The sequence below is a fragment of the Babylonia areolata genome, chromosome 33, assembly GCF_041734735.1.
Source record: "Babylonia areolata isolate BAREFJ2019XMU chromosome 33, ASM4173473v1, whole genome shotgun sequence".
In the NCBI taxonomy this organism is placed as follows: domain Eukaryota; kingdom Metazoa; phylum Mollusca; class Gastropoda; order Neogastropoda; family Buccinidae; genus Babylonia; species Babylonia areolata.
In genome coordinates this window covers 18,347,953-18,359,740 of record NC_134908.1, presented here as the reverse complement: position 1 = coordinate 18,359,740, position 11,788 = coordinate 18,347,953, and the positions used below count along the sequence as shown (strand labels likewise).

Here is an 11,788-nt window from a genome sequence, read left to right as displayed (position 1 = left end):
TTCATCTTTTTTTACCAAATTAATAGCTTCCAAATCCGATGCATTTTCTAAAAATATCAACTGAACAATTTCTAAAGAAACGTTAAGTTTGGTGGTGTGTTTTTGTTGTTTTTTTTCCCTCGATAAACATCAGTTACTTTTTTTTTCTTTTTGAAAGGCAATTATTGTGTGGAACGTTGTCCGATGGGACATCTCTCTTTCTGTGTATGTGTGTGTGTGTGTGTGTGTGTGTGTGCGCGCGTGTGTGTGTGTGTGTTTCTGTTTGGGGTTGTTTTTTTCAAGCACTGTTCAAAAACTTCACTTGTCCTAACACTTGACAGATCGTTTTGTGCTATTACAACAGCTACAGATGCTCAAGAGCCTACTTCCCATCATTTGTCGAAACATAAGAAAATAACAAGCACAGATACCTCTTCATATCACATATTTTAATGTGACACTCAGCAAACTTTGAATCTGCGCGGCTCAAAGGAACTGTGATGAGTCGTTCGCTTGCTATCCGGAAGTTGATCCGAATGAACACGGAAAACGTATTCAGGGTGACAACTATATCTTTCAGCTAGCAGGTTTTGTTTCAGTTTCAAGGCGTCAAATCGTGTGGACTGATCTAGACAGACCATCACCACATCTGAAAAAAAAGAAGAAAATCAAAAAAGGAGTTAGACGACTGATGTTCGTAAACCCAACGTGCTGATCTGGCTTTTAGCAATTGTCGCCACGATGACTAACGACTTGTCTGCTATTCAAGACTTGAAGTTTGATCGGAGTAACAGACACATCCAAGTACAATAGATAGTGAACTGCAATAGACTTTATACTGTATCATACATTAGGTATCCCATTAAGACGCCCAGAACGAGTTGGACACGAATTTATTTTGATCTTGATCTTGTCAGACGCATGAGGCTTGGTAGTGGCCTGTTTGCTGTTCTGGGCTCGTCACTGTTCTAAAACTTGTACGCGTGGTTGTGATTAGTGGTGGCACTCTGGGTCATAAAGGGTGGGAATACTGCTTCAGTGAGTGTCCAAGCGGCCCTTGAAAGCAGCTAGTGTTGGGGCTAAACCCAATGTGCCCAGATAGCTAGCACGCACACTCGAACCATGATTCTGGGGTGATGCCCTCTCATTGGGTAGAATAAATACTTAACAGTAATAAATTGAAGTTTGATCCGAGTTCTATCCCACAGAGGGTCACACCGAAAAAATAACGACCCTGCCCTAGGTCCCTGAATTCTTTCAGACTCTAAGAGCCAGTGAATACTATACATGGTTCAAGACTGACTGGCCCAGCAACTGGCTTGCACAGTCACCAGTAATTCTTTTGGGGTATCCTTCAAACATATAATAGGGTAGAGGTTCAATTTCTCAAGAAGGCATCACTGTGTTCAGACAAATCCATATATACGCTACCTCACATCTTCTAGGCAGATGCCTGACAGCATGATAACCCAACGTGCTTGTCAGCCTTGATTACATGCATATATATTTGTGTACCTATGAGAGTGGATTTCTTTCTACATTCTGCTTCTTCTTCGTTTGTGGGCTGCAACAACCACGTTCACTCGTATGTACATGAGTGGGCTTTACATGTATGACCGTTTTCACCCCACCATGTAGGCAGCAATACTCCGTTTTGGGGGGTGTACATGCTGGGTATGGCCGACATGGATTACAGGATCTTTAAGGTGCGTATTTGATCTTCTGCTTGCATATACACACGAAGGGGGTTCAGGCACAAACAGGTCTGCGTATATGGTGACCTGGGAGATCAGAAAAATCTCCACCTTTTACCCACCGGGCACTGTTACCGAGATTCGAACCTGAGACCCTCAGATTGAAAGTCCAATGCTTTAATCAGCTTGTGCCCATCTATTTTTACATAATTTGGCAGAGAATGACACTCTCGTTGCCATGGGTTCTTTTTCAGTGTTGCAAGTGTGTGCTGCTGCACATGAGACCTTGGTTTATTGTCTCATGCACTACATACCCCTTTTCAGCCATGTGGGCTATGTCTGGTGTTCCAAATTATGAAATCTGTTGGTGACTGAACAAAAAATTGAGATTTTTCCCAATGAAAAGAAGAAGAAGAAGAAAGAAAGTAAATAAACACTACTCTCATGTTCTCACAGAATGATTATAATAAATGATCTATTCTTCTTATTATTAAAAGCAAATCATGAATATTTTTCTAAACTGATTAACAACTGCTAACTTCAAGTGTTGATTGTTCTGGTTTTTTCCTGATGAACCAGTACTAATGTTTTTGAGAGTACAATGATACAAGGGAGGTGATGCTTTTTAAACAATAGCCCACACAGATACATGAGCGTACATGACATGCAAAAAAGTGCAGACTATCTATGTATTGCATGTGAATATATCTTAGAACAAAAATTCTTTCCCAAATATCATGAATGGGACATGGTTAAAAAAAAGAAAGAAAGAAATGTCAGTGATTGCTTTGACCATGACTTGTGTACATAATAATGCGTACAGCAATACTGTGACTTGTGTACATAACAATGCGTACAGCAACACTGTGACTTGTGTACATAACAATGCATATAGCAATACTGTGACTTGTGTAGATAACAATGCGTACAGAAACACTGTGACTTGTGTAAATAACAATGTGTACAGCAATACTGTGACTTGTGTACATAACAATGCGTACAGCAATACTGTGACTTGTGTACATAACAATGCGTACAGCAATACTGTGACTTGTGTAACTAACAATATGTACAGCAATACTGTGACTTGTGTACATAACAATGTGTACAGCAATACTGTGACTTGTGTAGATAACAATGCGTACAGAAACACTGTGACTTGTGTAAATAACAATGCGTACAGCAATACTGTGACTTGTGTACATAACAATGCGTACAGCAATACTGTGACTTGTGTACATAACAATGCGTACAGCAATACTGTGACTTGTGTACGTAACAATGCGTACAGGAATACTGTGACTTGTGCAGATAACAGTGCATATGGCAAGACTGACGTTTGTAGACAACAGTATGTATGGCAAAACCATGACTTGTGTTGATATGATAACAAAGCATGTAAGACTGTGACTTGTGCAGATCTGTAATAATGTATATGGCAATACTGTGACTTGTGTGGATAACTGTGTGTGGCAAGAAAACGCTGATGGAAAGTATGCTCAGAATGAATGTTACACACACACACTCACACACACACATACACACACACACACACACCCACACAAATTATAGCATATGGCAATGCCATTACTTGTTTAGGCAATACTAACATGGCAAGAAATCACTGAGGAAAAGCATGCTTGGAATTAATATTACACACACACACACACACACATATACTCGCAAGCACACACACACACATATTCATCCATAAACAACAATGTTCAAAAATGATTTTTGATTTTCTTTTATATATTCTTTTTCAATTAACAAAACAGAACAAATATGAATACATCAATCCATACACTGATCTGTATGTATCCATACTGGAAATAAGTACATGCGTACCAACACACATGCGTATGAAAATGATAACCCATGGCATTTCAGTAAGTTTTAGTGTTGGTGCTTACATATATAAAGAAAGAGAGAGTGAGAGAGAACGACAGACATACTGAGAGAGATACAGAGAGATAGAGACAGACTGACACACTCCTATGCACACACAGAGAAAAAGAGACATAGAGAAAGTGACAGTGACTGAGAGAAAGAAGGCATTCCAATGGCATAAAATGTATGAGCATTTTTACAATACATAGTCACAGACACAATGTTACCACTGAATCATTGGCATACCCCCCAGTCCCCACTCCTCAATCCCCAACTCCTTTATGAAACACTGTGATATAATTTTCATCCATATTCATTTTCCAAACTACAGTTGAATAAACTTTGTGAGTTGCCACTGTCATCTAGCAACTGCCATCGGAATCAAATATTTCTAATCTTTTGTTGCTTACACAGTTATTGTCCAGCTGACTACACAGGGCCATATCAGGACTGAAAAACTAAATACTGATCTCACTAAAATGGGTAAAAAATTTAAAAAAATTAAAAAACGCTGGAAAAGAAAATCAGGCACAAGTCAAGTCATATTCACTTACATAAAGCTCACATAGGACATGCCTCTGACGTTGACCATTCTGTCAATTTTTCTGCAGAGGAAAAAATAAAAGAACCTGAACCTCAACATAATATTAATAATACATAACAATAATACAAAACACATCATCCAGAATAACTGGCATAAAAAAAAAATTAAAAAAAATTGCCAATCTCCACCTCACATGTGCTGGGCACTAAAAAGAATACACCATTAATGTAAGAGAGAAAAAACAATGTGTACCATTGTGCTGTATTACATATGCAAATGTACCGCTATGCAGTGTACTATTGAGCAGTGTACCATTATGCACTGTACTACTGAGCAATGTACCACTGTGTAGTGTACTATTGAGGAATGTACAACTGTACCAGTACCAGTGTTCCGTTGTACAGTGTTGAAGTGTACCGTTGTGTAGTGTAAAGTTGTACAGCATTGAAGTGTACTGTTGTGCAGTGCAAAGTTGTACAGTGATGGAACGTACCATTGTGCAGTGTAAAGTTGTACAGCATTGAAATATACCATTGAGCAGTATAAAATTGTACAATAATGGAATGTACCGTTGTGCCGTGAACCATTTTGCTGTGTTGTCGTCACTTTTTCACACAGATTCTTTTAAACTTATCATTTTGATCCAGATAGAATTTCCTCTCATCAATAACAAGATGTTCAAACACTATCAAGCACCTCTGTCCATTGCTACGAGCATTTATTGAATATGGTGACAACTTTCTTATTATTTCACACACTCAAAACGAAAAGTCCTTCACATCATTTCCTTTCAATTTCCTTTTCTTTAAGAACACTGATTTGATTCTCATAAAATCAACAACAGTATCTGGTGATAATTGGGGAGTCATGTTTTCCGATCAAAATGGTGAACCCAATCAAACTGCACCTCGTTTGATAACATTAACTTGTCGTTTATGAATCCTGAACAATACCCTCACGGTCCTCAAGAAGTCTCCTCTTACATCCGTGAAAAATGTGACTGTTCCACTTGGATCTACTTTCTAGGTCATCTGGTTTCTTTTTTTCTTTTTCTTGGTTCCTTTCTTTGATTCTTTTATAATATTTACAACACATGAGGAAACAACACAAAGGAAATGAAGAAAAAACATTAAAAAAACAAAAAAACAAAAAACAAAAAAAACCAGGAGACAATCAAGAACAACAATGACAATGGGGAAAAAATGACATTGCTCAAAGAATTACAAATCAGAAATATGATCATGCAAATAAATCATGTGAAGAAAACAATCACCTTAAATATATGCACCATTGACCATCCATCCAACCACAGTGCATCACAATTTATATCACATTATTTACACAAGTGCATGGAGTTAACCCATCAGTTCAGCATTGGTTCTCATCAAGAGATGGAGAGAAAGATAGATACATGTGTGTGCACACAGTGTGGACAGGTGTGAGGTTTCTCTCCTGTGTGGGTCAACTGATGTCACTTCAGATCACTGGATTCAGAGAAACCTTTTCCACAGTCTGTGCACACGTGAAGTTTCTCTCCTGTGTGGGTTCTCTTGTGTCCTTTTCAGTGACCAGTCTCAGAGAATGCTGCCCCACAGACATCACAGACATAGGGTATGTCACCTGCATGGACTGACCTGATGTTAGTCTGTTAAGCGACTTGAATGATTAAAACTAGCATCACAGTGTGGTCACCTGTAAGGTTTTTCCCCTGTGTGGAATCTCCTGTGTGTCTTAAATCTAAAAGCCCGATTAAAAGCCTTACTGCACACGTTGCACACAAACTGTTTTCGACCAGTATGAATTTTGTGTCTCTTCAAGGTACAAGCATGAGTAAAAGCCTTACTGACACGTCACACACAAACTGTTTATGACCAGTATGAGTCAACTTGTGTGTCTTCAAGATACAAGCATGAGTAAAAGCCTTACTGCACATATCACACACAAACTGTTTATGACCAGTATGAATCAACTTGTGTGTCTTCAAGGTACCAGCCTGAGTAAAAGCTTTACTGCACACGTCACACACAAACTGTATATGACCAGTATGAATCAACTTGTGTCTCTTCAAGGTACCACCCTCAGTAAAAGCCTTACTGCACACGTCACACACAAACTGTTTATGACCAGCATGAATCAACTTGCATCTCTTCAAGTTACAAGCCAGAGTAAAAGCCTTACTGCACACATCACACACAAACTGTTTATGACCAGTATGAATCAACTTATGTCTCTTCAAGGTACAAGCATGAGTAAAAGCCTTACTGCACATGTCACATACAAACTGTTTATGACTAGTATGAATCAACTTGTGTTTCATGTAACAAGCCTGATTAAAAGCCTTACTGCACACTTAACACACAAACTGTTTATGACCAGTATGAATCAACTTGTGTCTCTTCAAGTGACCAGCCAAAGTAAAAGCCTTACTGCACACGTCACACACAAACTGTTTATGACCAGTATGAACCAACTTGTGTGTCTTCAAGTGACCAGCCTGAGTAAAAGCCTTACTGCACATGTCACACACAAACTGTTTATGACCAGTATGAATGAACTTGTGTCTCTTCAAGGTACCAGCCTCAGTAAAAGCCTTACTGCACACGTCACACACAAACTCTTTATGACCAGTATGAATCAACTTGTGTTTCTTCAAGGTACCAGCCTGAGTAAAAGCCTTACTGCACACGTCACACACAAACTGTTTATGACCGGTATGAATCAACTTGTGTGTCTTCAAGTTATCAGCCTGAGTAAAAGCCTTACTGCACACATCACACACAAACTGTTTATGACCAGTATGAATTAACTTGTGTCTCTTCAAGGTACCAGCCTCAGTAAAAGCCTTACTGCACACGTCACACACAAACTGTTTATGACCAGTATGAATCAACTTGTGTCTCTTCAAGTGACCTGCCCCAGTAAAAGCCTTACCACACACGTCACACACAAACTGTTTATGACCAGTATGAATCAACTTGTGTCTCTTCAAGTGACCAGCCTCAGTAAAAGCCTTACTGCACACATCACACACAAACTGTTTAAGACCAGTATGAATCAACTTGTGTCTCTTCAAGGTACCAGCCTCAGTAAAAGCCTTACAGCACACGTCACACACAAACTGTTTATGACCAGTATGAATCAACTTGTGTGTCTTCAAGGTACCAGCCTGAGTAAAAGCCTTACTGCACACGTCACACACAAACTGTTTATGACCAGTATGAATCAACTTGTGTTTCTTCAAGGTATCAGCCCGAGTAAAAGCCTTACTGCACACATCACACACATGGCGCCTGCTCTTTTTCTCCTCACTTTCCTTGTCAGTGTTATCATCAAATTTGTTGTTTTTTCTCTGCACAATGTTTCTCTTGTCAAGGTCAGCAACCTTTTCCACATTCATGTTGCTATGGTTACCAGCATCACAACCACCAGGTGTGGAGGACACAGGTAACACAGCATGCAGTTTCTCACCATGAACATGCATCAGATGTATCTTTAGACTGTTGAATGTCACAAAGGCAGCAGAACATCTCTGACACACATGACTTCTGTTCTGGGACAGCAGTGACCCAGAAGTGTTGGCAGACTTGTGTAGAGGAGTTCTCTTCGCTCCAGACACTGACAGCTGAGGTGTTGTTTTATTAATGACTGAAGACTCTAGTTTCACTTGTTTCTGAAATGAAAAATCAGTTTGATAACCACTGTTATCAATAACACAAACACAACCAATACACAATGTGCTGCATGGTCAACACACACAACAACAAAAAACCCAAGAGGCAAGGCCTTCAAGACTCACACATAGATAATACCCACTGTTTTGAACACGTGAATTACAGCATTGGAATATAAAAAGGACACTGTAAAGCATACTGTCTTGAAAGAGACCTTGACCTTTGACTTCTTACTGAGCACCTTAACACATCATTGTACACAGTACAGGTTATGACTGGAAAGGTCTCACTAATACCTATCACACCACTGAGTTTTATTTGCATATATCACTAACAGTAGTTATCAAGCAAAGGCCAACAACACACACACACATACATATGCATGCACATACACACACACACACACACACACCAAAAAGGAAATTTTCTATCTAAAATTACGTTTAAATAACATACTTACCGTGACCCAACTAGTGCAGACTCCGGCAGGGGTCTGACATTCCTGTCCTGTGCAAACTACTATCCGCCTATGCGGAGAAAACGAAACTACGGCCGATAACCCCCCGGAAGTAGGTAACCTCCCCTTTGTCCCGCTGGCTAAGATTCACTTTGTTTAGACCAACACCAGTCAAAAATGGTCACAGAATGACAGTCATGGTACATATTTACAAGTAACAATGGCAAGTTCTTAGATCACCAGAAATTGTCAGAAAAACTACTCCTTTTTACATAAACTTTCAAAATCACAACAGCTGTGTGCACTTGGCTGAAGTATAACTTAGAAGGAAAAGAAACATAAAACCACAGCGAAAGAGATAAAAATATAACGGAAGTAAAGGAGAAGTGTTTATTACATATCTTGTAGGAAATATGAAGTACCCCATACCAGAAGTTTTACCCACCTGTTTATCACCTGCTGGTCTGTTGTCTTCATCCTTCCCGAAGGTGGGTTCCGATCTGACTGCATCAGGAGTCACCGTCATCATAATGTCTGTCACTATTTCAGTCTGCACATCACTGCTGGTGTTTGATGTGACTCCTTCAGTCTTGATGACATCACTGCTGGTGTTTGCTGTGACTGCTTCAGTCTTGATGACATCACTGCTGATGTTTGCTGTGACTGGTTCAGTCTTGATGACATCACTGCTGATGTTTGCTGTGACTGGTTCAGTCTTGATGACATCAGTGCTAGTGTTTGCTGTGACTGGTTCAGTCTTGATGACATCACTGCTGGTGTTTGCTGTGACTGGTTCAGTCTTGATGACATCACTGCTGATGTTTGCTGTGACTGCTTCAGTCTTGATGACATCACTGCTGATGCTTGTTGTGACTGGTTCAGTCTTGATGACATCACTGCTGATGTTTGCTGTGACTGGTTCAGTCTTGATGATATCACTGCTGATGTTTCCTGTGACTGCTTCAGTCTTGATGACTTCACTGCTGATGTTTCCTGTGACTGGTTCAGTCTTGATGACATCACTGCTGATGTTTGCTGTGACTGCTTCAGTCTTGATGACTTCACTGCTGATGTTTCCTGTGACTGGTTCAGTCTTGATGATATCACTGCTGATGTTTCCTGTGACTGCTTCAGTCTTTACAACATCATGGTTTATGTTTGTGCTGATGGATTCAGTCTGTAAATGAAACTGAACTTCTGATTTGTCACACTGAAAATGACACCTCACATTCCATGGAGTCACTGGTGAAGAAGACAAATGAACACAGGTACAGGATTCACATTTGATGTTCACATCCCCTTCTCTTTTGACTACAGACTGCAACTGGTGAAACACACCACTTGTTGCAAACTGATCAACTGGTTCAGCTTTAATACCTGGACCACTGTCTGTGTGTCTGTCTGTTTCAGACTTCATGACAGCAGCCGATGGATTCTGAGTGTCTGTCTCACAGGGTGTGGTGGCTGTGCTCACATCAGTCACAGACCTGTCACATGCATAATCTGCAACAGACAGAACACATAAGAGGCTTGTTAATGACAACAACTTCTGTCCTCAATCACTGATTGAAAGTGATTTGTCAACAACAACTTCTGTCCTCAATCACTGAATATCAGTGGATTGATATTGACAACTTCTGTCCTCAATCACTGAATGTCAGTGGCTTGATATTGACAGCTTCTGTCCTCAATCACTGAATGTCAGTGGCTTGATATTGAAAACTTCTGTCCTCAGTCACTAAAGTGTTGATATCAGTTACAGGATCTTTAATGAGCATATCTAATCTTTTGTAAGCTTATTTCCATAAAGGCAATCAAGGCACAAGCAGGACCGCATTTGTGAATGTCAACTCAGAGACTGAAAACATACCACAGGCAATGGGATGGAAATGAGTTCCAGTTCTTGAATCACTTGGCTGCTGTGCTCATTGCTGTTACTAGTGTTAGAAATGTGACACTGTTGTTTATCATCTTTTTTTTAGCTTTGTTTTTTACAACTGATAAACCCGATATGGTTTGTAAATATTATTCTGAATTTCAAAACATCATTATACACATGTGTAATGAGCTTCTGGTTCTGTGTGTGTGTGTGTGCATGTGTGTGTGTGTTAGTGTTTGAGTGTGTGTATCCATGCTTTAGTGTATGCGTGCATGTGTTTCTGCAAACCTTTCTGTGCATGTTTCTGCAAACCTTTCTGAAGTGGTGAAGTGAGATTGGAACACACTGTTCATAATTATTATAAAGGCTTGCTTATGTTCACAGACACTGAAAAAAAAAATTCCAGGCACATTTTAACACTCAATACCATTTCTGATCTCCAACCATGCACAGAACCATTCATGTACACCTGCTCCTGAGGAGCATATCATGATGACATGAGAAAATGGAGTTTATTCTATCTTATCTTTTTAATGGTGTTAAACTGTTATCAATGTTACCACTTCAAACCACACAGACCTTGTCCACTGGAAGCTATCTCCTTCAGTTTCTTGGCATGTGATCTGCCTGTCATGTGTCGCTCATACTGCCGGCCTGACTTGAGCGTCAAGTCACAGGTTGTACACCTGAACGACATGACGAACTGTGTCGCCAGACAAGGCTGAGGGAGGGCAAAGGTCAAGCAAGAAGTCTGGTACTGGAGATGTGTTGCTGAAAAAATATATTAATGTATCAGAAAACACTGAATGCATACCAAATAAGAAGATTATGCTTTATTATAAGCTGTATAGTATTTGCATGACAGCTACTAAATAATAATAATAATAATAATAATAATTAAAAAAGCAGAAAATAGTCACAGGTCCACAGATCAACTTTGGATATATATAATTAATCTAGCACAAGGAACTGACAAGAGAATAAATATTCGACACCTCGTATCGTATTGGTTTGTTTAAACTGATAACACACACAAACACACACAACAAAATGCCGTTGTTATCGACTTTTAATCACGAAAAGAAAAAAAGACTATAGACGATAAGTTGCAACTACGCAAATGATTTAAAACCAGGGAAATGTCAGTCACTATTACTGTTTCAGAGGTATCACCCTGCGCAAGAGGCCGAGCTCCATGCGAAAAACAAAAGCTGCACTGTAAGCTTTGTATGGAATAAAATAACAACAACAAAAACAACAACATGCATAACAAAGAAGACAAGGCTGAAAAATAAAACATTACACGCACATGTCTTCCCCTCCCCTCTCCACTGTCTGTGTGACTGGCGGAGTGAACGTCCACGCCTTGTTGTGAACATTAATCATTCCGTCTACAGGAGGAATATTGCCGACAATAAAAGCAAACAGAATGATAAAAACTCAAATAACTTACATTCCACAGAATTCTATTAGAACTGCAGAAAAATTGCAAGGTCCCTCCACACAAGTCATATAAGATGAGATAACTCTCATGGCTCAAATGCCACTGCACAAAACATTCACTGACTGTCTTTTAACCGAAACGGACCGATTATGACGAAAGTGTTAACAACATCAATTGGGTTTTGATGAAAAACAGTGACACTAACACACGAAAAATAATGTCTCGTGTGT

General features: G+C 39.6%; 1 protein-coding gene and 1 long non-coding RNA gene across 2 annotated transcripts; both read right to left on the bottom strand.

Moving 5' to 3' along the window:
• Positions 1 to 6,323: 6,323 nt before the first annotated feature.
• Positions 6,324 to 8,908, bottom strand: LOC143277227 (uncharacterized). The gene is made up of 2 exons (XM_076582015.1): positions 8,681 to 8,908; positions 6,324 to 7,777 (listed from the first exon to the last, which is right to left on the bottom strand). The coding sequence occupies exons 1-2, from the start codon at positions 8,762 to 8,764 to the stop codon at positions 6,458 to 6,460; spliced, it is 1,404 nt and encodes a 467-aa protein (XP_076438130.1). The 5' UTR covers positions 8,765 to 8,908; the 3' UTR covers positions 6,324 to 6,457.
• A 316-nt stretch (positions 8,909 to 9,224) lies between these two features.
• Positions 9,225 to 11,652, bottom strand: LOC143277241 (uncharacterized). The gene is made up of 3 exons (XR_013053703.1): positions 11,568 to 11,652; positions 10,694 to 10,885; positions 9,225 to 9,738 (listed from the first exon to the last, which is right to left on the bottom strand). It is a non-coding gene; the product is annotated as an uncharacterized LOC143277241 (long non-coding RNA).
• Positions 11,653 to 11,788: the final 136 nt, after the last annotated feature.